This window comes from Chiloscyllium plagiosum, chromosome 20, assembly GCF_004010195.1.
Source record: "Chiloscyllium plagiosum isolate BGI_BamShark_2017 chromosome 20, ASM401019v2, whole genome shotgun sequence".
NCBI classification, from domain to species: Eukaryota; Metazoa; Chordata; class Chondrichthyes; order Orectolobiformes; family Hemiscylliidae; genus Chiloscyllium; species Chiloscyllium plagiosum.
Genome location: NC_057729.1, coordinates 43547959 through 43575237, shown reverse-complemented (window position 1 = coordinate 43575237; position 27279 = coordinate 43547959). Strand labels below are relative to the sequence as shown.

The window sequence follows — 27279 nt, the reverse complement described above, 5'->3', positions numbered from 1 at the left end:
CTAAACCATCCATCACCTTCCCTTGTGTTCCACACGGCCATTCTCAGTTTATCACCAGCTTGAAATCCATATTTCAACCTCTCTTCAGTCCCAAAGATGACACCAGGAATGTGAAATGTTAACTGCATAATTTTTCTCCACAAATCTGAAGCTTTCCATCAGTTTATGTTTTTATTCCAAATCACCAGCATCCGTGGTATTTTGCAATAACAAAACAAATTGAACTGCTTGTGTCGGGTTTCAGATAGTCCAACCACCTTACCTGTATTTGCAATAATTCAGTCTGATGGTGTCTGGTTGCTGTTGGCCTCCTAAAGCATTCATACGGACACTGATACTTTGGCCTGGATCTGTCTCAGTTGCATATTCAATCAGCACCACATAGGTGCCTGAATGCGGAACCCTCATCATCAACTGCACATTAACCTTGAAAAATAAAGACATTAGACAATGACATCTGTTGCAGATCTAAGTTACTTTCAGATTAATTAAGTACAAATGCATTTAAAAGGAAAAGTCAGGAAATAGGAAAAAACACTCTACTCCACAGACAAAAAAGATTCATCATCAAAGAAGGCAGACAGACGATAATAACAAGAGGAGCAAAACAAACCATTGTTTTTGAAAAATAAAATGTATTCAGGAGTCACATGAACAGCTTCTAGGTTCTGAAAACGATGGTATTGGATCAAGCAGTCATATGATAAAACCACAGCTAAATGACATGATGGTCTGGCCAAGTGTGATAGACTGACATAATCCTTTAGCACAGAGACTGCAAAGTGTTAGTCAGAGGCACACAACAGGAGGAGAGCAGTCTCCACCATAGTTCTGCCACTGAAAGAATCACTTGTTAAACTGGTCCATCCATGAAAGTGAGACAAATGTTAAATTAACCAACACAGGGGAAAACATGTCAAAGGGATGATTTTAAAAATAACATGATGGTTAATATTATTGAAATTATTCTGTGCCATATTAGCAGATGAATGAAATCCTGTTTGTCAACAAATTGTCTCTGCCTAAGTTATGTGAAGTCGTTAACTGGTTTCATTAAACTAGGTTAAATCACTCTGAAACAGTGCAGAGAAACATTTCAGGCATATACATTTTTGCTTTTTCACTTGCATCCCTTGCTATTCTTTTCAGCATTTTACAAACCTGCTCAGCATTAAGGAGAACCATTGATGGATGTCTTGGAGTGAGCTGCACCACCTGACACTGGCTATGGAGATAGTTGTCAAAGGCACACATGCCTTCTGCAGCCATGACTGAGGGGAAGCCATCCAGGGGTAAGTGCCTGTACATCAAACAACTGTGGAAAAATAGATGAATCTCATCAGGTAGAATTCACAGTTCAACCATCCTTCAAAAGCGAAGCAAATGTCACTTGACACTTCAATTTCCCTAAAGAGTATTTGTTATTTTATGCATTGGCACAAAATGGAATTTTTGTGTACACAGTAGAGCAAATGTAGCTTTTTCAATGTTAACCCTTTGGCAGAAGAAATCTCAAACCTAAGTTGCATTTGAGAATACAGATGTGAGGGCGCTTTGCAATGACTCATGAAGAAGATTGTATTAGGTATGATAGCATGGTGCTTATCTTAAAAAGATTAATAATCCAGAGGCACAACTTCAAATCCCACTATAGCAGCTTGAGAATTTAACTTCAGTTAACTTAATTTGGAACAAAATGCTCAGTGGTGTCCATACAGCTACCAGATTGTTGTAAAACCCACCTGGTTTACTAATCCCATTATGTAACATAAATATGCCATCCTTAGTCAGTCGGTGCTTTATGTGACTCTAGACCCACAACAAGGGGATACAGCTGACTCTCAACTGCTCTCTGAAATTGCGTAATAAGCCATAATTTGCAAGAAGACAGCTCACTATCCCCTGAAAGGCAATTAAAGTTGAGCAATAAATGTTAGCCTTTGCATGGGTGCCCACATCCCATGAGTAAGGAAGGCAAAAATGTTGTGTCATGTCAGTAATGCAACTTTACAGGATCGAATCTGCCTAATATGAGGCAGTTAAGAGTACTAACTTGGGAAGATCCTGCAACAGATCAACACCTTTTGCTGGTATGAGCCTGAAGTAACGGCCAGGGAATATATTAATGCTGAATATACATTGTCCACTTTCTACTGGTCAGAAAATCTAAACCAGAACAAGGGGTTTCAAAATGTCATAAAGTAAAAACAACTTTTCTTAAAGTGTAAGGGCAGTAAAGTGCTTCGTGCTCAACGTAGAAGACAGATACTATATCTGGACATTTTTGGAGAATGTAAATTCTATTCACTGTTGAGATCACCATATTGTTCATCCTATGCCTCCAGAATGGTTCAGCTGCTAAACACCGGCAGTGCATTCAAAGCTGGTTTGACAGCCCTGAAGGTGCTGTCTGTGTTTTCATAGCAGAACTATTTTGGAAACTATTCAATTCCAGGAAATCTTAACTTGAGTTAAGCGGATTATTTCCTTACAGAAAAGTATATTTCGCATTCTTCCCTATCTGTTTAAGCACTAAGCTAATGACATGCTGTCCACACAGTCATTGCTTTGGGTGTTGCATGCTTGGTTGCAGAAGTTGCAAGATCTTTTCAGAGGTGAAATGAGCATGAGTCAGTCATTCCCTGGGAAGCCTGCCACTTACCGATTTGGTCAGCTAATTCAGCAGCACAATTTTACTTTCAGATTACATAAGTACATGATTGCTTTGAAAATTATTCTCACGTGGACAGTAACCACAGCTGGTAAACTAGCCTTCTCATTACTCCTCTCCACTCTATACCCACATTCGCCCATCGCACAATTCAAAGATATCCCTGCAGAATCCTGCACTACATCTCTTATGGACTGCCAGATAGAGCAAAATTCATCAATTTTACAGCTTGCCCAACCCAACTTATGACAATTCCATTCCAAACCCAGCCCCAGGAAAATGGTAGTTTTATTTTGCCAACCTATTACAGTAAACCTTTCCACCTTACTATGCACATTTCCGAAACAAAAAAAAAGAGGTGGGGAAAACCAATTCCTGTTACTATGAACTCCAGAAAAATGACACAAGGTACACTTTAGTCTAGCAATATTGACAGACCTTCATACACAGATGTTAATGGTTTAAAATAAACGGGTTAGTGCCAGTGTTAAAACAGCAGGCTAAATAATATCTAAAAGAAATCAGACCTTTAATATGTCAAAGATTTATCCACTAATTTCAGAACATTAATTTCTAAACTTTAAAATGGAGTAAAGTCAGATTGTGAAATCCATAGTCAATGCTTTTCATTTTCAATATTTTCATATCCCATTACTGTCCGACACTCAGGATTGAAGATGGATAATTGGATCTTGCTGTGCAGAAAACAGCAGCACAGCAACCATGTCAGAAAAAGTGCCAAAAGGTTGTTCAACAAAAATGCATCGGTTCTCATGTCATACTAACTTTTGAGTGGTGTCTTCAGGGTTTATTGTATAGGTGCAGGGTTCAGTCACTTTGAGCTGTAGGATTGGTGCTTCATAGTAAGCACTCGGTAGAAGGACAAGGTAATCCTGCAAGATAAAATAACTGTGAGCCTCTGTACAAGAGTAACATTGTATTTTTGTATTTGCTCTTTCCTCAATAATATTACTGCATATCTTTGAAACAACATGTTAATTTTCAAAACACTTCTCTCTCAACCTCAAGCAATTTTCACAAGTGCATCTGTGACACCTTTTTTAAAAACAAGGGACCCAGGTTGATTTTTACCCATGGGCAACTGTTTGAGTGGAGTTTGTTCATTCTCCCTGTGTCTGTGTGGGTTTCCTTCAGATGCTCCAGTTTCCTTCCACAGTTCAAAGATATGCAGATTAGGTGGACTGGCCTTGCTAAATTGCCCAGAGTGTCCAGGGGTGTGCAGGTCAGGTGGATTAGCCATGGGAAATGCAGGGTAACACAGGGATAAGGTTAGGAATGTGGATCTGGGCAGGATGCACTTTGGAGAGTCGATGTGGACTTGACTGGCTGAATGATCTGCTTCCACACTGTAAGGATTCTATGATTCCAAGATCCACCTTATTGAGAGCGTTTAGGATCTCACACACTTCAGTCAGTGTCACCCCTCCCTCTGCTAAACTCCAGTGAAAACAAGTCCATCTTTTATATTAATTTAAAATTAATTCAGTAAAGATAATAGAAAATAATTTTTTCTTCCTTCAAAAAATCTTGCCAAATAGACTTTTTCATGAAGAGAGTAGTCTTTCGTGTCACGCATGTCATCAAGCTAATAGAAAAAATTATAATTGTTAAATTGTTACTTGGTTAACTCTCATGTTTTTAAATTGCTTCTGTCTCCAGATTGTCTTCTTTTTCTGTCTGTGATGACAATCTGTCATTTTAAGGGAGCCACTTTGTCACAAGCTTCAGCCTTTTTCATGACTTTCAGAGCCAAGTCTGGGATGAAGGCTCCACTTAACAATGCCATGCTCTCCACTCATGGCATGGGAGAAAAACTTTGATTTTATTCATTAATGCAAGCCAGCACTTGCAACCGATCCTAAGACAATGCGAAACAGTGATAAAGAGAAGCAGAACTGTTCTGACTGCAGTAGGGTTAATGCCAGTGTAAATTATGGAACAGTAAAATAGTTATCCTGCCCACGACATTACCACAAATGCAGCATCAAAAATCCGAAAAGTAACATTTAATTGGTAAAGAGCTATAGACAGTAAAATGGAATTTTAACAAGAGCAAGTTATGCCAAGTTTAAAATTCAGGCTTTGAGCCAAACAGAGGCTGAAGTCAAATATTGCACCTTACTGGCAAGGGAAAACTTTCTTAAATTTTGATCTTCTTAAGTTGTTTTTGTTGAGAGATTGTGTGTCAGTATTTTATGATTTGTACCCAAAATCTTTGACCACTGAATTTTGAGCAGTTGCCCCTCCCAAGCTATTTACAAACTAATCAGTAAATTCTAAATGTGTAACGGAGTTGTAGCTAAAGCAGCAAGTAATTGTAAACAAGCGATAATCAAGAGGATAGTTTCGGAAAGGAATATTTTGTGCAACTAACCTTAAAGCAAATAATTAATTGAAGCTGGATGTTGCAACAGCTCAGATCTAAATGTAACGGTGAATTTGGCAAAAGGTATAATGGTGCCATCCAAGGCAGAAGGAGAATGTGTGGTGGCTACGATGTGTTAATATGAACACTTTCAACTAGAAATCTTGGCTTTGGAACTTTGCCTGAACTGGCAAAGAGCCTTTATTTTCCCATAAGTGAAGCAAGCTGGCAAGCTTTGAGCAAGTTAGTATTTAAGTGTCATCTCTTTGGCAGATCAACAGAGTCTCCACTTGATGTTGTTATGAATTTGTCCGATAGCCAAATCATCATTGGCCATATCCTTGGTTAGATGCCTATGGAGGAACCCCTAAGTAAACCAGCTGAAGGAGAAGAGGAATCATTAAAGTATCTTTTTAATTAAAATAACAGATTTTGATGGTAAAGATTTTGATATGTACAAGTTCAGTCTTGCGACACATTTTTTCCAAACCCCAAATTGTTTCTGAAGCCTCCACTGGAACACCACACCACCACCATAATGTTACAAGCCACTCTGGAAAGAGCACTGTTCTCAAGCCCCATTCCTCCTGGGGTCACTACAAAAGATTTAATCAAAGCACAGAGTCCCCAATTTACCCATTCGTTCAAATCAATTTAAAATAAAACACTTACTAGGCACCCGTACTTACAAGAACCACTATTTATGACAAATATGTCATTTCTAATCACAAGCAAACAGCAGTCACCCATCATGATCTATCTCAAGTAGTAAACCTCTAACTCCTGTTTAAACCCGCTTCCCCCACACACACACACATACACACAAAACACTTCTGGCTGTAACAACTACTCCTTTTTTGAGGTATTTTAGGTGCTGGAGGTGATTTCTTTGAATTCCAGGAGCAGCAATTACTGTTTTTTTATGCTGTTGCATTGTTTTGGAACTTGGGGGAAAAAGGGTCAAAACAACAGCAGTTTTAAAAGGGAGAAGAACAGATAAAGGAAGCACATGGTTAGGTCAGTGCAGGAGAGAGAGAGAGAAAGAAAGAAACTGACACTGCCTTTGCTGTTTGAATTCATGTATCGCTGGACATCGGAGTGCATCTGGAAAATTAACAAACAGTGAAATTCACAACTGATCTTGGAGGAACTGTTGGACGAAGTTCACAGCACAGAAGCAGATAAATTCATTGTTGTTTTTAAGTGTGGCCTACAGAAAGTCTGCAGTAGTGAGTAGAGTGGGTTATTTCTTGATTATATGTTTTTGGAGATACATCTCTTGATTAAACTTAAAATATGAGCCATAACTATTAATTTAATCTGGGGCAGTGTTTGTAGAGGAATAAGACGGTGTTATTTTCTGGGTCTGTAGATTGTGAAGGAGCAAAGATGGCCTTTAGTAGAGTGATATGTGCTTCTTGTCAGATGAGGGAGTTTAAAGAGAGTTTAAGCATTACTGCGGATTACATCTGACATGAATGCTGTTGGTTGCGAATTTTATCAGATCGAATAAATCGGTTGGCGAGATAGTTAGAAGCAATGAGGAATTTGCAACAGCAACAGTATGTGATGGATGGCAGTTATAGGAAAGGGGGAAAGTCTCAGATACAGTCACATAGATGGGTTAACTCCAGGAAAGGTAAGAGAGGTAAGCAGCTAGTGCAGGAGTCTTTTGTGGCTATACCCATTTCAAACAGGTATGCTGTTTTAGAAAACGTAGGGGGTGATGAATTCTCAGGGGAACGTAGCACGAACAGCCAAGTTTCTGGTATTGAGACTGGCTCTAATGGAATGAGGGGTATGTTGGGTTCCAAGAGATCAATTGTGTTAGTGGATTTTCTAGTCCAAGGTACAGACATGCATTTCTGTGGCCAGCAGCAAAAAATCACAATGGTGTGTTGCTTCCCTGGTGCCAGGATCAAGGATGTCTCAGAGAGGGTGCAGAATGTTCTCACAGGGGAGAGGGGCCAACAAGAGGTCATTGTCCACATTGGAACCAATGACGTAGGAAGGGAAAAGGTTGAGATTCTGAAAGGAGATTAGAGAGAGTTAGGCAGGAATTTAAAAAGGAGGTCCTCGAGAGTAGTAATATCTGGATTACTCCCGGTGCTACGAGCTAGTGAGGGCAGGAATAGGAGGATAGAACAGATGAATGCATGGTTGAGGAGCTGGTGTATGGGAGAGTTATTCACATTTCTGGATCATTGGAATCTCTTTTGGGGTAGAAGTGACCTGTACAAGAAGGAAGGATTGCACCTAAATTGGAAGGAGACTAATATACTGGTAGGGAAATTTGCTAGAGCTGCTCGGGAGGATTTAAACTAGTAAAATGGGTGGTGGGGGGTGGGACCCAGGGAGATAGTGAGGAAAGAGGTCAATCTGAGACTGGTACAGTTGAGAACAGAAGCGAGTCAAACAGTCAGGGCAGGCAGGGACAAGGTAGGACTAATAAATTAAACTGCATTTATTTCAATGCAAGGGGCAGAACAGGGAAGACAGATGAACTCAGGGCATGGTTCGGAACATGGGACTGAGATATCATAAGAATTGCAGACACATGGCTCTGGGATGGGCAAGACTGGCAGCTTAATGAAAGGGAGGCAAGAGAGGAGGGGGAGTGGCGTTTTTGATAAGGGATAGCATTACAGCTGTGCTGAGAGAGGATATTCCTGGAAACACATACAGGGAAATTATTTGGGTGGAACTGAGAAATAAGAAAGGGATGATCACCTTATTGGGATTGTATGACAGGTGTCCTAATAGTCAGAGGGAAATTGAGAAACAAGTTTGTAAGGAGATCTCAGCTAACTGTAAGAATAATAGGGTGTACAAAGTTAAACATCACACAACACCAGGTTATAGTCCAACAGGTTTAATTGAAAGCACACCAGCTTTCGGAGCAACGCTCCTTCATCAGGTGATTGATGAAGGAGCATCGCTCCGAAAGCTAGTGTGCTTCCAATTAAACCTGTTGGATTATAACCTGGTGTTGTGTGATTTTTAACTTTGTACACCCCAGTCCAACACCGGCATCTCCAAATCATGAATAATAGGGTGGTTATGGTAGGGGATTTTAACTTTCCAAACATAGACTGGGACTGCCATAGTGTTAAGGGTTTCGTTGCGGAGGAATTTGTTAAGTGTGTACAAGAAAATTTTCTGATTCAGTATGTGGATGTACCTACTAGAGAAGGTGCAAAACTTGACCTACTCTTGGGAAATAAGGCAGGACAGGTGACTGAGGTGTCATTGGGGGAGCACTTTGGGGCCAGTGACCATAATTCTATTAGATTTAAAATAGTGATGGGAAAGGATAGACCAGATCTAAAAGTTGAAGTTCGAAATCGGAGAAAGGCTAATTTTGATGGTATTAGGCAAGAACTTTCGAAAGCTGATTGAGGGCAGATGTTCGCAGGTAAAGGGATGGCTGGAAAATGGGAAGCCTTCAGAAATTAGATAATGAGAATCCAGAGAAAGTATATTCCTGTTAGGGTGGGAGGAAAGTCTGGTAGGTATAGGGAATGCTGGATGACCAAAGAAATTGAGGGTTTGGTTAAGAAAAGGAGGAAGCATATGTAAGGTATAGACAGGATAGATCGAGTGAATCCTTAGAAGAGTATAAAGGCAATAGGAGTATACTAAAGAGGGAAATCAGGAGGGCAAAAAGGGGACATGAGATAGCTTTGGAAATAGAGTTAAGGAGAATCCAAAGGGTTTTTATAAATACCATTTTCCATTTCAGTCCACCAAAGTATAGAACCTGAAGTCATAATGTCTTTATGAAGCTGCAAAGGATTTATTTCATGGCATTTGGTGTTAGTCACTTTGCAAACACAAGTCAAGGCCGTGGTGCTTATTTGAAGATTCCAGCTGCAGATTCACCAGCATGAAGCAAAGATAGCACGAGGCAGTAGTTTACTCAAGGTTAGATTTATAATCTAACTAGCTATGTCATCCTTTTTAGAGACCGGAAAGGGCCCAAGATGAAGTGCAAATCTTTTTTTTTAAATGTTTCTGACTGGTGTAGATTAAAGTTCATCACTGTAGTCCACTGCCAGCTCACAATGGCCCTTTGCTATTCATCTGCCCTGTCCTCACCCTATGACCGACTGAAAAGCCAAATAATGTAACGTGAAACAAAGAGAATGCTGGAGAAACTTGGCAGGTCTGGCAGCATCAGTGGGAAGAAAGCACAGTTAATGTTTCAAATCCAGTATAACTCCTCCTCTTCACAATATTCTGAGTGCTTGATTCAGATCGCCAGCATTCATGGGTAATTGGACACTCAGAAACCAATGTTGTCTCAGCAACCATTTCCAAATAAAATGAAAATTATCTTGACATGTGACCTCTGGCAAGCGGAGGGTACAGTGGTGACTTTATGTGTAAAAATAGCTTTATATAATTTTTTTAGCTTAGTTTCTCTTTGATACTACCTCCTTGCCCCAATAAATGTGTAATATTAGGTCAACACATAATGAAGATTCTGATACAGCAGCTATGACAATTGTTTTACATCTGAAATGTTAGAGCTGATGTTCCTGCTGCAAATTTTCAGTGTTTTTACTTTGTTATCTCTCAAACTTTGACTATCACTAATTTGTTTAGTGAAGGATTCCTTAAATCATCATGAACCCAGAAACCATGGACCAAATAGGAATGTACAAGACAAACGCACAGGAGTAGGCCATTCAGTCCCTCGAGCCTGTTCCACCTTTTAATGAGAACATGGCTGCCCTATGGCCTAACTCCATATACTTGACCTTTGACTCATAGTCCCTAATACCTTTTTTTTTTAAAGCAAAACGTATCTATCTCAGATTTAACATTAACAACTGATCCCGCACCAAATGCTATCTGTCGAAGTGAGGTTCCAAACCTCTACCACCCTTTGTGTGTAAAAGTGCTTTCTAACAATGCTCTTGAATGGTCTGGCCCTAATTTGCAGATTACGGCCCTAATTTGCAGACTATGCCCCTTAACTCTAGAATCTCCAAATCAGTAGAAATAGTTTATCTTTATTTACCCTGCTTTTTCCCTGCTAATATCTTGAAGATTTCAATTGGATTACTCCTTAAACTTCTAAATTCTTGAGAAAATGGGCCTAATTTGTATAACCTCTCCTCATAAGTTGATCCCTGAAGTCCAGGTATCATTCCTGTAAACTTACATTGTACTCCCTCCAAGGCAAATATATCTTTCGTCAGGTGTGGGGCTCCGATCTGCTAACTGTACTCCAAGTGGTAGGAAGTGTAGGCCACTCAGCTCCTGGGGCCTGCACTATGATTCAAGGTCATCTGTCTCAATACTCCGGTCCCCTGCTTTCCCTACAGTACAGTGTTTTCTTTTGATTTTCCAAATTGCACAACCGCCCAAAACATTTAGTGAATTTGTATGAATTGAATAGTGTGCATTGTAAGGTAGCAAAAATATTTTTTAACATCGAGAGAGTACATGATGCATATCTAACCACATGCACCAGTCACTACCCAAATTAGGATCTTTCCCCAAAGAAGTTCAGCAGCATAACCCACAGCTTCTGTTCCTACATGCTGAAGCCCAGCGCAAATGATTCTTACCAAGAGGATTCCCTCTGCTTCGATGACCACCGACCATGCCCCAGGATTCAGCACAAACGGTTCCACAAATGTATTCTGTGGCACAGTGACAAAGGTTGGCTCTGTGCTGGGGGCAAAAATGATCTGCTTTGTCTGTTCAGAACCTGGGCACCAAGACACAAAACTTAACATTATTTCCCAATACATTACAGAAATACTGTTCACTACGAGGAAAAGGCTGGAGTAATATTTTATTTAACAAAAACCTAGTACAACCATGGGAGCTTTTTTGACAGTTGAATTGTACAGCTGCTGAATTTAGCAAGGATGTCACAGATAGTTGTTGGAAACTCCTGTGAACTTTCAGCTGGTGTTATGCATTGTGTTGCAACACAGTCAGCTATTTGTTTTAGTTCCTACATTATACAACTACAGAAAAGGGAAGCCATTTGGGCCATCGCACCACATCCATCTACAAGCATCCCAGATTATCGCCCTCATTACACTACTTGAGAGTCCTCTACATCTGTTGCTCATTCTTCCCGTGAATAGCTCTTCCGGATATCAATGCTACATTTCCTTTTTACTGTCTTAATTTAGTTTAATGTTCCGAATTTACCTCATCTGTAATGCTTATATAATTCTCAACCACGTTTTTGCAAGCCTTTCAAGATAACTGAGTCTTTTAACACTTGGATCAATGTTAAAAGCTTTTCTCTGTACTGCACCTGAGGATTGAATATTTTGTATTTACCCTAGTGTATAGAATTGGATATTAGACCAAGGTTTTATTTACTAAAATATTCATGGTTAAATCAGGACATCTTCCGAAGGATGTTATTATTAGGCATCAGACAGTAATAACTTACATTGCCGTAAAGACCTTAATGTAGAAATAGGTTCAAGGTACTTCACAGACATGTAACAAAATAAAATACAGGTTAAACAAGAGATATTAGGAGGGTTGACCAAACGTTTGAGCAAATGGAACCAGAGTAGAAAGCTAGAGTTTCGGGGCAAACATCAGGAAGAAGGGAAAAGAGATTTGATGAAAAACTTAAAACATGAGGATGAGCATTCAAACTTGGGATATTGGGAGCGATTGACAGTTAGCGAGCACAGGGCTGATGGGTAAGGGGGATTTACTGGAGGATGGGGCACCGACAGCAGATTAAAGACTACATGGTGTAAAGGATGGGAGACGAGCCAAGACAGTCTGGCATTCTATGTGTTCGTTTATTATTATGAAAGGAAGTGCAAATCAATTTGAACCCCGCATTTCTCCCATAATCTACCTTAATCGGTAGTTGTTAATAGAATTCAAGATAATACAAATAAACTATCCAGCACCAGGCTCCAATCCAAAACTACATTGAGCTAACTCATTTGACAGGAATAATGCCCTCAGCTACTCTGACTTGACAGATGTAAATCAGAGTGTTGGTGCTCCTAATTGTTGTCTACTATGCAGTCACAGAGTTATGCAGCATGGAAACAGACCCTTCGGTCCAACTCGTCCACGCCAACCAGATATCCTAAATTAACGTAGTCCCATTTGCCAGCATTTGGCCCATCTCCCTCTAAACCCATCATGTTAAGATCCAGGTGTCTTTTAAATGTTGCAATTGTACCAGCCTCCACCACTTCCTCTGACAGCTCATTCCATACACGCACCACCTTCAGTGAAAAAGTTGCCACTTTGCTCATTTTTAAATCTTTCTCCTTTTACCTTAACCTACACCCTCTAGTTCTGGACCCACCCACAGAAAAGATCTCGTTCTTTTACCCTATCCATGCCCCTCATGATTTTATAAGCCTCTGTGAGGTCATCCTTCAGCCTCCGACGCTCCAGGGAAATCAGCCCCAGCCTATTCAGTCGCTCCCAATAGCTCAAACCCTCCAACATCCTTGGAAGTCTTTTCTAAACCCTTTCAAGTTTCTCAACATCCTTCCATTTGCTAACAGCGCAGTTTTTAAGATTTAAATCTCTTAAAAGACACCAGAAAAAGAAACAGCAGCTGTCATTCAACATCTGTGTACCCATTAGGAAGTCTCTTGCACAATTTGAACTCAGTAAAATAAGCCATGCTGTATTGTTTCTCACCCACGCTAATCCATTAATGGCCACAAATTACTACCCAAGGGCTTTAGCATTTGATGTTAAATTGTTATCATTACAGTAATAACACAACATCAGTGGTACAAATCTGTGCAGATTTTTATTAACAGCAAATGAGATGCTCACAATTGTGACACACAGATTATTGCAAGCTGTGTTAATCGAGTGCTTGTACTTCTGCAGCACCATCCTCCCAATCCCACTACAAATTCAGTGGTTAACTTGCACAAATGGGAATTTGGCTTTCATGTTACATTTTTGTAAATTGGTCATCAGACGATGGACTGGTCCAGAAATAGTGTCTGTACTTTCCAAATTGCAAGCTGAGTGGGAGGTGGAGGAAAAGTAGGAGAATAAAAGAAGGGTCCAATGTCAGCTCCTTAAGGAGAGTGCAGAAGGAATGTCTGGTACCACGTCTATAACTGGGGGGGAGATAAGTAAAGAGAATCTGGCAGCAGTCTCGGTGTGTTTGAGGGCAGGAGATTTCAACAGATGTGTGTGTGTTGCAAGGAGTCCAGTGTTGCCTTATGAATCAGTGACAGTTTTCAGTGCAGTTGAGCTTTTACTTGCTGATTACTTTGAGCAACAGGATTGGTTTCACTGCACTACACTCACTTTAACCACCACCTTGTAGAGGCTCATACACATGGGGCTTCAACCTTACCTGGTCTTTGTCCCTGATAAGCTGTAACTTTGCCAAACACAGTGGCAGATCCTGCATTAATATACCTCAAGATGAAACGAAACAAATAAAGCTCCGAATCCATCATATGCATCGTTATTTTGACTCTATTCTGTAAAAATGAAAAGGAATTTGACAATGGCACATAGGTGTGACTAGGACTACAATTAGCAAAGGAGATTTGATACAATAGATGCAAAATCTCCCTTTACTTTGGTGGTGGGGTGGGGGGGGGTGGGGGGGGGGGGCGGGGAATCCAGCTGCAAAGCATGTTAGCCTCATTCACACCTACAAGCAATGCCAACTGTATACTGGAGCTAATCGTAAGACTTGCAGAAAGGGGTGAATCATAAGCAAAGGTATATAATGTAAAGATAGGTCGAAAAGCCACTTACAGTTCCCACATTCAAGACTTATTTCGCTGACCATGACCATTCCTTTCACATCAGTAGATCCGCGGTTCACATAGCGGAAGACAATGCGAAACAGGTCAGGGGAAGTCACATTGACAGTCACAACTACCTTAGGCTGGTGGGGAAGAGAAGTGGATGGGAAGCATGATACTTAATTCCACCACCTCAGCAAAGCAACAATTCTACAAGCCAGCAGCCCAACTACACAAAGCATGCTGTTAATAAAACAAGTTAAAAAAAAAAATTCCAACTCTGCATCAACGTCACATTGTGAAATAGCCACTCGGTCAGTTTTATTTAGTACATCTTAAGCAGAAAATAACAAACGAAAATGGCTCACATCAACACATTTGATACATGTTAAAAGCACTTATAACATAAATGTTCTTCCTCAAAAATCTCATTTTGAATAATATTAATATTAAATTGAAATATTTTATCATTCAAGTGATATTTCATGAATACAATAAAAAACACAAAGGGATCTATTATAAGGCAAACACTCGTCATAAATAGGAGGAACAATGGGAAAAGGATTACAACATGACTACAGCAGCACAGAGATTTGAGACTCAAGATCTGAAGAGCAGGTCAGAACTAATGGCTGAATTAACACAAAATGATTTTGTCTCTCACTTGTGCCAAGTATTTTCTAAAGACTTTCATTTGATAGGTTGTTTCTTCATTTTCTTTTGTGCTTATCAATGCTGAGTAGTGAAATTGACCTTCCAGCTTCCAATACAGCATCAACATCAAGTATTCCTTAGCCTACCGGGTGATTCAGAGATTCCAAAATCGGCTTTAAACTGACTCATGGGATAGTAATTTTTCCAACCACTCCCCAATGTTTTAACATAAATCTCTCAATGTCAAATTTCTGTTATAGTGGGTGGTGGAGAGTTTCAAAAGACATGAATGAAAACATGCACAGTGTCTTACCCACTCCAGAGCTGTTTTTGAAATGGCAAAGATTCTCAGTGAGAACAAAGGAGAGAGATGAACCTTAGAAAATGGTAGCTAGTGAAAAACAGCAGCAGCATCCTAATCAAAGTACTAACTGCCCAATCAAATCTAAATTCTTCTCATTTACCTGAATTGGAGACATCTGCGCATAACCCCTCCAGCTAAAGTTTTCAAACTCAAGTGGATTAAAGCCAAAACGAACGGCTCTCCCATCAGGGGTTGTGCCATCCTCAATCTCAAATCCCAGATGATGCAGGTCAGGAAAGTAGTGTTCAGGCCTTGCTCTGAAAACAGAATGCATCAAGACAGTCTGAACTGAAAACCTGTTACTGACATTGGCTCAGATCTAGATTGCAGAGGAATTAGAATCATGGAAGCCCTACAGCGTGGAAGCAGGCCATTCAGCCCATTGAGTCACACCAACCATCTGAACAGCATCCCACCCATACCCACTCCCCCTATATTATCACTGTTACCCTGCACTTCCCATGGCTAATCCATCTAGCCTGCGTATCCCTGGACACTATGTGCATTGCCAAACCACCAACCTGCATATCTTTGGACTGTGGGAGGAAACCTATGTGGACACATGGAGAATATGCAAACTCCACACAGTCACCCGAGGGCAGAATCAAACCTGGGTCTTTGGTGCTTTGAGGCAACAGTGCTAACCACTGAGCCACCGTGCTGCCCAAGGTTAAGGGATTTTCTTACCTCTAACTATTTGTTTCTACCTTTTCTCTTTTTCAGGCCTACTTTTCTTTGAGCATCAGCCTGTAGTTTAAGGGTAAAATTGGAAAAATAAATTTTTAAATGTTGGAAAAACCAACAAATGGAGAGAAAAATCAAATGTGAAGATAAATACATCAAGGTGGGCTCCCAAATTCTATTTGAAGGGGCAGACCAATGAACAATTTTATTTAAAAGAGACAATGATTGAAGAATAGAACACATTGCAGAACAAGATGGCCACAAAGGCTTTTGAACACAAGGGCTAAATTATGAGGGGGGGGGGTTGAGAGGTGAGGGGTGTTGGAGCTGTATTTCCTTGAGTTTATAAATGCTAATAGGTGATGTTAATCAATATTTTTAACACAAAGGGGATTGGTGGCTGTGAAAAGTACTGAGTCTCTTGTACAGCAACATGAGGGGCCTGCACTGTCATAGGTGCCAGCTTTCAGATGAGATCTTAAACCAAGGCTTCATCTGCTCTCTCAGGTTAAGGTTTACAGGAGCGATATCCTTATATTCTGGATAATCAATCCATCAATCAACATCTCAAAAAAACGATCATCTGGCAAAAACTACACTGCTGTTTATGGGAGTTTGCTGCATTTCCTACAATAGTGTTTGTATTTCAAAAAGTACTTGATTAGCTTTAAGGCATGGAATGTGATTGGTCATTATGAAAAGTGCAATACAAATGCAAATAGTTCTATTTCTTGCCTTCCAAATTTTCCCTGTGGCCTCATCTTAACCTTTCCTGTGTGACTGATCAGATCAATGCCAATGGGTTCAAGGCATTGGATACTGCACAGCAACTTATTCCATCTGGATTGTTAATAGTAATTTGCAGAATAGCCTTAAAAACATGAATGAATGCATCATTTGGGCTAAAATAGAATGCCATCACTTCCAGTGAAAGAGGAGAGTGAACATAAAGTCAAATAGTAAAAGAAAATACCTCATTAATAAATTGTGGCAATAGAGCAGTATGTTACCAAGGTTGAGATGTAGTTAATGGTCTTTGTGGCATTATTCATATGATGAGATGTGAAGACAACTGGCTTACAGATTGAGCGATCATTAGAAGTAACACCAGCATGCACAGTATCTGGTATGAGCACCAGTTAAAACATTCATCGAATAATTTACCACTAAAACCTAAATTGTACTCAACATTGAAAGGAGATGGCTAGACAGCAATTGGAATATAACAGCTATGGTTCTGGTTCTTACTGGTTGCATGTACGTCCTTCGATATTCTGTCTGCATTGACAACTTCCTGATCGGTCAGCACATGCACTACCCACTGAGCCTCCTATATCACACTGGCAGCCTACAGGCAAAAGAACAATTAAGATGGTTATGTTTGTGAAGCTTGAAAGTGATACTCAATAAAACAGAATGCATGTTGAGAAGTGTGTCTGACAATCACAACCACATTGCGAGTCTGTCTATTGTAATGGTGCCTACTACGAACTTGGCTGAGTTTTAGCTCCTAGCCCCTTACTTTCCCAGGTTCATCCAAGTTATAGAACACTGAATGTGACTGCCATAGGCTGCTTTAGTCAGAACAGATCACATTTTGGTGATTGAAAGTTGACAACACAGAGGGTTATAAGTAAATGTGCCACAACAAATTGGGGCTCTAGAGCAAATTGTCAATGGGAGACTCAAGACATTTCCTCCCACTAGATAAGATCTAGGTTTGATATAAGAATGATGGCAGCTGAGACGCAGCATGAAGAAGGGAAACAATGGGTGATGTACTAAGATGAAATTTGAGGAGTTACACAAGATGTTGTGAAACTTGAAAGGGTTCAGAAAAGATTTACAAGGATGTTGCCAGGGTTGGAGGATTTGAGCTACAGGGAGAGGCTGAATAGACTGGGGCTGTTTTCCCTGGAGCGTCGGAGGCTGAGGGGTGACCTTATAGAGGTTTTCAAAATTATGAGGGGCATGGATAGGGTAAATAGACAAAGTCTTTTTCCTGGGATGGGGGAGTCCAGAAGTAGAGGGCATAGGTTTCGGGTGAGAGGGGAAAGATACAAAAGAGACCTACGAGGCAACTTTTTCACATAGAGGGTGGTACGTGTATGGAATGAGCTGCCAGAGGAAGTGGTGGAGGCATTTGGAACAAATTGCAACATTTGAAAGGCATTTGGATGGGTATATGAATAGGAAGGGTTTGGAGGAATATGGGCCGGGTGCTGGCAGGTGGGACTCGATTGGATTGGGATATCTGGTCGGCATGGACAGGTTGGACCGAAGGGTCTGTTTCCGTGCTGTACATCTCTATGACTCTACCACTCTAAAATGTCTCAAAAATTCACCCTCCTATTTCAAACCCACAGCAGCTGAAGATCTATTCAAGTACATGATTGTGAATCCTCAGACCTGTGTGAAAAACCTGGGGAACTGCTCTCTCATTGTTGCTCTGGTTTTCCCCAAGACATCATGCAGTACTCAGACTTGCAACAGGCAGAAGAATCTGCAAGTATGTTGATAATGCAGGAGAGCCAATAGCTGGCCTTCTTGATTTGCTTTCCTTGCCCAGAGCAGAATGGGCACCCATTTTGAAGGGTGTCCAAAATAAATGCCCCTTTTTCAAAACACTGGAGTGAAGCAGGCTGTTTCTGGCTGCTTTGTGACAAGCAAGCCAGGAATTGGTGAAGGTGACCTTGTGAGTACTGTTTTATTTAGAACAGTTGCAGAAGATTGGTTATTCCCATCGGGGAGTTCACAGGACTTCAGGCATTAAAGTTGCTCCTTCTCACACTTCTCCTTCGCTTTCAAAATTTTTAGGTGCAAATCTCTCCCAAAGGGAAGTTTAATATAGCCCACACCCACAGATTTGGACCAAGTTGACTGAAGTGCATAGCTGCCCAACCTGTCCAGCAAGAGGTGGTGAACGGGCTTCATAATGTGATGTAGCTCGACACTGGTGGAAATGCAGTTTCTCAATGAATTAAGGCAAAATATAGAGCATGGGGGAATTCAGAATGGCTTGGCCAGTCACTATGTGGAAGAACTCCTTAAATTCAAAACAGGGGAGTTGAATGATGGAGATGCCACTTGGCCACGATGCCGATCCTACTGAATTTACTGAAGATTCACAGTCCAGCAGCTTAGCACCGTCAGTTGCTCCGTGCTGTCTTTCCCATCAACATAGGCTCTCTTTTTTTTAATCCTTTTATCCGTCAGGTAATAACTCACTTTGAAATCCAAACAAACCAGTCCTTGCAGCTGCCAAAGTTTATTTAGAGTTTTATTACTGGAGCTTCAGAAGGTCAACAGAAACCACAGGCAAGAGACCCCGGACTGTCATAACCAAATAAAAAGGTTGTGCACCTCAGACCCTGGCTTGCTCATTCAATGCTGTATAAATGTAACGCTGTCAAGCTGGGGAGGTAACTTACCTTGACAGCCAAAATAATTCCTGTGGTCGAGGTTATAGTATCCTGCTTTACAAGTTGTGCAATGGTGAGTGCAGACATTTGGTTTACAGAAACATTGGCCATCACTCTAGAAAGCAAAGAAGCAGCAGCATTACAGAAACTACCTAAAATAAAAGAAAACTCTTAGATTTTGATAATCATGCATAATACACTTCGACATATTAATGTCAAGTCTGCAGATGATGCAGAAGTAGATTTCTCTTCTAAGTGCATACTATGAAAGGAACAGAAAGAAGGTACAAGATGTTTGTGAACAGTGAGACTCTCACACAAGATAATTTATCATGCTGAATCTATGAAGGCCTGAGTCTTAGGATGGAGGTTGAAATGTTTATCTGTTATGCCTTTGGATATACAGCTGTCTTCTGCAGTCTCATTGGCTTTGACTGGATTTCTTCAGCTTCTCTATGTATTTGAAGATGGATACGACAATTTTATTTAGCTTTTGCTTGATGCTTTTAAATCTAGTCATAAAACTCCAATTTGTGGTTTGTTGAAATTTGGTAATTTTCTGCTGTGGAGACCAGAAAACAGACAAACATGGATGCACTAGGATTTTACCCTATATGTGCCCCAAAAGGAAAATCTGGTAATAGTCAAGGCGTTCAGGTGAACCTTCTTTCCATGTTCACTGCCCTGTGCAGATTAAGGGGGCTTATCCGAAGTGCTCCTTGGAATTTCAGACCAGTATATCCATATAAGGACACTACGGAATTCCCAGCACCTGGCAGAAGTGGTGCTGAAGGTTGTAAAGGCATGATTTTGCAAAGAAATGTCGTTGGACTGCAAATTTATTTAACTAACCTGCAGGCACTCCGCAACACCGTTTAATGTACCTTCGATATGGCATTGACAACCTGAAAAATAAAATATAAAGAAAAGACAGTCAGTAACTGATAACAGTACGATTCTGCAAGAATCTAATTCTTGCAGGCTCTGTGCATGAGAAGGTAAATTAGAGCAGTAATCAACAAAAGTAATTGGAAAGGAGTCCACTTGTATTAAGCAAGATATATGAAGTAATTTCTTACTGGTACATCCTCGTGGGTTTTCTATTGAAAGATTCCAATAAAGAGGCTTGCACTTATCACACGCTGAACCTTCAACATTTGCCCGACATTGACAAGATTCCTGTTTGGACAAGATGCATAGATATCTCTGATCATATCAACCACATTCACCAACTATCAATAAAGTTCTTGTTTGAGTATGAGTTTTCTTCAAACTTTGCAGCATTTCTGTACCTACCCTACTCACTGTACTTTCCCTGCCTCATTGGATTAACTGGCACATAAGGCCAATGTGGCATTGCCACCAAATCTCTGATTTTCCACTGTTTCAATTGCTTCAATAACTGCTGGACCAGTTTTCTTTGTTCAAAGTGGATTATGAACACAACTCATCAACTAAATGTTGTTTTTGGCTCTGGTGGGTAATGAGTTCTAAATAATTGTCACACTTTTTTGTCCATCTTTGACATGAGACATTCACACTCTCTTGGAGATGAAAACAACTGCGAAAGACAGTTGCCTTGGGAATGTCACGGCGATTTCCAGGGAAAACCCAGGAGGAAGTGCATGACAATATCATCGGACATTTCCCACAGATTACTGAAAGGCTTCAGCTCTGCATGATTTGGTTTGCAAGTAGAAGGTTTCAATTAATAATGTCTGAGACAGACTGTCTCTTCAAAACTGGGGAGGAAGCATCTATGTAATGTGCCATCAGAAGTCAGTTCCATTTTAACCCTTAAACTCTGGCACATCTGCACAAATTTCAAGAACCACCAAATCCCATTTGGTATACAGTGTTAAATGATGATTACCGTGAAATATCAGCTTAGAACTCTTCTATATCAATGTTTGGGAATCTGGTGTCCTGGAGGTGTGTATAAAAAACAGTTTTGGGCCCATGTTGCTGGCTCAGGATATCTGTATGTGAGCAATTACACTATCTATATACAGAAAATATTTTTGCTTACATTTAAGCTTTCCAGACAGCCTAGAGGAAATGGGCTATGCAGCAGTAGCAGACAGTGAGGTCTCTTTATCATTGGCCTTCATCCCAATTAATGATAGTGTCCTTGGCAGATGCCAGAGCACCCAGCAAAATTATATAAATTGCAGATAATGTTGCATGACAAATAATAAACTAGCTGCGAAGGGGTTGAGCTCTCAACCAAACACACACATATCTTACCATTTTACCGGTTTGCGGTTTCTGGAATTAAGAACAAATTAACGTACACACAACTCTCTCTCTCCCCTCCCACACCAACCTGTGTAATGAAAGAGGTAAAACATTTGGAAAGAAAACATTTACAATTTTATTATGCAGAGAAAGAAATTTATTCGGTTTTGTTTCAGTAAATGTGAGCTGTAAAAGCATGCAAACAAGACATTTGTGAGAACCATGACCCGGTTCACAAAACAGAAAATAATTCAAATGTTTAATACTTAACAAATGCATATTACTTACAGTGTCAGAGGAGAGAGATGTGGAGCCAGCTGGGTCACAGGAAGCCACTATGTGTGAATAAAAAAGCAAAGGATAAGGCCATAAAAATCGATTAATTTGCCAACAACTTTTGTCCACCTAATAACAGTGTTTACACTACATTGACTCCGAACATGGTGGATGTGCCAAGTGTTTTATAAAGACAAGGTCCTTGCTTCCTTTTTAAGTTGATTACATGTCAATGATAAAAGTTAGATCTATCGTACATACTTAAACTATAACAATGATAACAAATTATAATTACTTTGCAAAGGAAAACAGATGGTGCTATGAATATAGAGTTACATCAACAATAACTGAAATGCAGAGAATAAAAATAATTGGGGGGAACTGAAGAATTTTTAGACCCTCTGCCTGATAGTAAATGCAGAAAATCTTCATATATACAGTGGGATACTGACTTCAAACATGGTAATGTACTGTGCTACTGAGCAAGGTCATGCAATCTTTGCAGCATCTTTGAAGACAGCAATAAAGTTAACATTTCAATCTCCATTCATAACTATTTGTGGCTGGTAGAAATATGACTGGCCAAATAGTTTCTCTCTCTGCCAGAAATATTCCAGGTTTCTAAAACTTGGTGAGCCGTTCATTGTTTTGAGAGCCACGAAGTGAGAACTTTATGGAATTTATTGCAACTGGAACAAAGGAAGGCAGTCACAAAACATTCCAACGTGGAAGTGGTTTCTTCTCAATATGTAAGTCTGCCTAACATTCTTCACTTTAGCGTCATAATGGTGTGGGCACTGGTCCTCAGTATCTGTAGCAGAGTGGATTGCCTGCCTATTATCAAACCCTTCAGGTTTTCATCTTTTGGGCTCCTTGGCATGAAATCAAATGAGTTCTGTAAGAGCTAACAGAATCAATTCACCAAATTATCGCCCAGAAAGTGAAGACAAAATTTATTTCATGTATCATGGGTTTTGGGAACATTAAGACCAGCTCCATCATTTAGTCAGCCAAGTCAGTTCTTTCGCTTAAATCTTAATTTTATGCCCTCTCAGATTTTTCAAGTAAAACTTTAATTTTCCTCATAAACATCTTCATCACTCCTTTGTATAATGTGTTGTTCCATGTTGAGTCAAAAGTGTGGTGCTGGAAAAAGCACTGCAGGTCAGGCTGCATCTGAGGAGCAGGAGTGTTGATGTTTTGAGCGTAAGCTCTTCATCAGGAATCTGCTTCGACTCAACCAGAAAGGATAACTCCCAAATATCTGATGGTGTGACCCCCAACCCACCAGTGGCTTGTATACTGGGCAGACACAATAGGCATGTGTCACATCGCTGAACAAAGGCACTGCTTCAGTGTCTACTACAACATCTACAATTGCATCGATGGCTTTCCCTTTATTTATGTTTACTTGGAAAACTTGAGTGGGCACGATATAAAGATTTAAGACAAAGAACTGCCATGAACAAAGTGACGGAGTTAAAACAGAAATCGCTGGAAAAGCTCAGCAGGTTTGGCAGCATCTGTGGAGAGAAATCAGTTAACCCTTCTTGAGGAAGGGTCTTCCTTATTCTGAGGGTTACTCAGCCTGAAATGTTAACTCTGATTTCACTCCACAGATGCTGCCAGACCTGCTGAGGTTTTCCAGCAATTTTTGTTTTTGTTTCTGATTTAGAGAACCTGCAGTTCTTTTGGTTTTTAAAATGATGGAGCTTTCTTGCTGGACTGAAACGTTCCCAAAATCCAAGAGCCATGAAATGTATTTTGTCTTCACCTCCTGAATGGTAATTTGGTGAATGGGTTCTGTCAGCCATTACAGAACATATTCGACTTCCACACCAGGGAGTTCAGAGACAAAATGGCTTTAGAAATCAGTATATAGGAGATCAAGCTCCCTGGCATCTTAAATGAGCTATACATCTGCTGTACCTACAGACCAGGAATAGCTCAGGTTTTATTTCTGCAGCTGGAATTTCACCAAAGAAACTTACCCACCTCATTTATATTTGATGGGAGTGGGTAAGGAGTGAAAAAGAGTGAGAGACACATCATCACAACTGTCTTGATGAATGTCGAGCCCTCAGAACCTCACATTCCATATGCCTCCTCCTATCTTCCATTCCATCACTGCCCCCTTCTTCATTGTGAGTTTACTTTCTCCTACTTCAGTGAGGTAACTGTGAAACAGACTGTGCAGCAGAATGCAACAAAAGCTCTTACCTCGACAATCAGGAAACCCATAAGCTCCTTCGACACATGTGTCACAATGCAGCCCCGTCACAAGTGGGCGACAGCTGCACCTCCCTGTTTCTTGGTCACAAGAGTTAATATATGAGCCTTCCAAGGTACACCGACAGGCTGCAATAAACAAACAATTGGTTACTGCCAAGAATTTGCTTCATGCAATTGTGCTATTGTCTTGTTGAAGATTATGATATGGACACACAACTTCTAGTATCACAACACATGGACTGTATTACAGGAGAGTCAGTGACCAAATACATCCGGAAGAAATTCTTTCATAGCAAGAAAGGGAACACATGTGAAATATCCACCGTCAAATAATCAGCCAACATTACTGAAATATAAACAGGATTTGAAAAAAGTGCATCTATTTGAGAACGGATAACTGTACTTCTGGTGTTTCGGAATACTAAACAATCTAACCTTGGTTAGAACTTAACTGGAGCTGTTTTACCAACTGGGAACATGTTCTTAGATGTTTCTCATGAGAACCTTCCCCCTTGCCAATTTTGTGACTTTACACCCAGCAAGCACCACTCATTCATCCGATTCTGATCTACGATGTGCTATAGGTCTGTTTGCCTCATCGCTCACATTGGTCTCCATCATTGAAGCCTTCAGCCAAAGCCTGATAGTATTGTATTCTTATACTAAACCTTAAGGCTTTGTTAGCTCTTTCTCATCTCCTTGCAACCTGCCTCTTTAACTTTGATTTATTCATCACCTCTCCCACTATCCCACCTTTCATTTACCACACTCCTTGTAAACTGACAATGTTTTATAATTTGAAAGACATTACACTATTTGAATCAGAGATTATGCTGTGAACAAGGCAATAATGAAAGATCATTGCCTCCATTACAGACCTTACAACTGTGTAAAATGTATTAATATTTCTAACTGGGAGTTCAAACTATGCCCTCAAAGTTCAATGGGATTGACGTCACTGAAACCCTCAGTGTCAATACCCTGTGGGTGACCATTGGGCATAAATGTAACTGGGCCAGCTATTCTAAACACCATGCTTACAATAGCAGGTCAGAAACTGAATGTGCAACTGGCAATTCACCTCCTGACTTCTCAAACCCAGTTCACCATCTGTAAGGCACAAATCAGAAATGCGATGGAATGCTTCACTCCAATCTAGAATGGAGTCTTGGAAGTTTAGCCTTTAAACTGACAAGTTTAGTTCATGTCGTGTGGACTGAACAACATTTAACAACAAAGTTCCTCACATGTACAGCTGGGGTATCCATAGAAACCAGGCGCACACTGGTTGCATGTGGGGCCTGCATAGCTGGGATGACACTGGCACTGGCCTGTAGATCCACAGAAATTGTCCACTGATCCACGAACATCACAGGAACAAACTGGAGAAAAGATGACAAGTCAGTACTTAGTCACTCTAGCTGCAGCAACATAGTCAAAAGGAATTTGGGCAGGAATCTTCCAGGAATGGCAAAACCTGTTGGATCGCTGCTCCTGCTCCGACTTATACCCTGCCCCAATAGAGCCCTGCAGTTCAGGCTGGGACCACACTCCTCAGAAATGTTGACCTTGGATAAATTGGCTTCTGCATAGCACTACATTATTCAGGGGAAAGACCTTTTGACAGCACTACTTGTTGCTTTCTGGTAGATTGATTCACTGACACCCTGAACGGCTGTGCAACATTTACACAGCATTTCGATGTGTTAATGAATGTGGATGATCTGACTGGGGAAGGGCGTTCCATGGAAGCTAGTCAGGTGCCAGGCTTTGGGGGTGGGGTGGGGGAATGTAAGGGGGCATGTATACAGGGTGGTGGTCGAGGTGGTGGCTTGTTAGGGAGCAAGCACGGGTGAGTGAGACGGGGTGGCAATGGTTGGGATGTGTCAGAAGTGGTCAGCACGTCAGAGGAGTTAGTTAGCTCAAGTCTGGAGAGGGAAATCAGAATGGGTCAATCGGCTAGGAGTCTGGTCAGGCCAAAGAGTGAGGACAGCGACTCAGCAAGGAGTCAGACTGTTGGGGTGTTATGCTTTCGTCAGGTTGAGGAGTTGGAAGATTGGAGAAGGGATGAGTCTGGGAGTTGGGGGTACCGAGTTAAAGGCCGAGTTGTGAATGAGGCTGTGCCCAAAGTAATATCTAAAGGGAGGGGAGAAATGCCTGATCCAGCAAGACAGTGCGATTTCCATCAATACTCGTGGGCCAAGAGGAGACGGAGTGCTTCTCCCTTTAGCTCTCCACCCTATGTTCACCGGCTGTGACTGGCCTCCATCCCATGATCCCTCCTGCTACTGTCATCCACTGCTCCCTGCATTGACCTCAAGCTCCATCATCCAGGTCCAGCCATGATTCTATCCCTACTCTCCCTTTCCTGCTCCCAGACATGTACTTGGAATACTGACCTTCCCACCAGACAGCTGGTGAACCGCCCTTGTCAGAGAAACAAGAGGGTTACTGTTGTAAAGATATCCCACCATTACATTCAGGAGCACTTTCACACTCCCCTTGTCTCTGGATGTCCAACCTGTTACAAGCCCACCCCCCCAACTCCCTCCCCTATGAATATCAGGGATTGGTGTTTTTGGTCAATGTCGTATTTAGCCTGGATCCCTTGCATGAAAGATCCTAACCTTGGCAGCGAGGGTAGGAATGAAATCCAGTAGCACATTGGTCGCAGCGAGCTCCATCGAATTCGGGCTTGCACAGGCAACGACCAGAGTGATCGCAAACCTCAGGCAAGCTGCCAGCAACGCTGCAGCTACACACTGCAGAGAAACAAAGGGAAGAAAATGGCATAAAGTCACAGTTTGAATTGCCCTCTTGGGAGCTCTGTCTACTTTCCTCATTTGCTCGCTAGCATCAGTAATCTGGGAGGGACTAAAGTTCATATTTCTCAGCAGTCAGATTGAAACTCAAAAACCTTCTTCAGAGGTAACTTAAAACCAAGCTGATGTAAGTGAGCTTTCTAAGTAAGTACCCGTTAATAAGGTAAGAAAACAGACTTCAAAAGAAAGCAGTTGTATTTATATATCAGTTTACTGCTACATGTCACAAGAGAGCCTGAAAGTGCTTCACACACAATGCATTACTTTGAAATGCCATAATTGTTGTTATGTAAGCAAACACAACAGCCAAAAAGTGGAATTCAAAAATACTGCAGTTACAGAGAAGAAAGGAAGAAATGGAACAAAGTGTCAAGCATCTGACAGTTTCCCAATCATTTGTTTGAACTCTCAATATCATTGAAGAGAATAAAATAGGCCTACTGCATTTAAAGTCAACGATGAATTGAGCAACCGTAATAATTTTGGCCAACCTCTGGTGTGGGAGGGCCAAAATTATACAAAATATCAGAAAGATGTTGTGAAACTTGAAAGGGTTCAGAAAAGATTTACAAGGATGCTGCCAGGGTTGGAGAGTTTGAGCTATAGGGAGAGGTTGAATAGGCTGGGGCTGTTTTCCCTGGAGCATCGGAGGCTGAGGGGTAACCTTATAGAGGTTTACAAAATCATGAGGAGTATGGATAGGATAAATATATAAAGTTCATTGATGCATGGACGGAGGGGGAATGAAGGTAAGGCCTTTGCTGAGGACTGATTGTTCATCCTTAG

At 40.9% G+C, this 27279-nt stretch overlaps 1 protein-coding gene across 1 annotated transcript in view; it reads right to left on the bottom strand.

Annotated features, from left to right (window-relative positions):
• lama5 (laminin, alpha 5) overlaps positions 1–27279 on the bottom strand; it is a 300746-nt gene that overhangs the window by 108540 nt on the left and 164927 nt on the right. The window contains exons 14-28 of the mRNA XM_043710073.1: positions 26299–26433; positions 24919–25053; positions 23660–23797; positions 21452–21498; positions 20005–20104; positions 19778–19830; positions 18935–19040; positions 16752–16851; positions 14920–15076; positions 13729–13944; positions 13399–13528; positions 10637–10779; positions 3458–3564; positions 1162–1315; positions 263–426 (exon numbers count right to left, since the gene is read on the bottom strand). Coding sequence (XP_043566008.1) covers positions 263–426; positions 1162–1315; positions 3458–3564; positions 10637–10779; positions 13399–13528; positions 13729–13944; positions 14920–15076; positions 16752–16851; positions 18935–19040; positions 19778–19830; positions 20005–20104; positions 21452–21498; positions 23660–23797; positions 24919–25053; positions 26299–26433 — 1885 coding nt within the window. The remainder of the gene's footprint in view (positions 1–262; positions 427–1161; positions 1316–3457; positions 3565–10636; positions 10780–13398; positions 13529–13728; positions 13945–14919; positions 15077–16751; positions 16852–18934; positions 19041–19777; positions 19831–20004; positions 20105–21451; positions 21499–23659; positions 23798–24918; positions 25054–26298; positions 26434–27279) is intronic.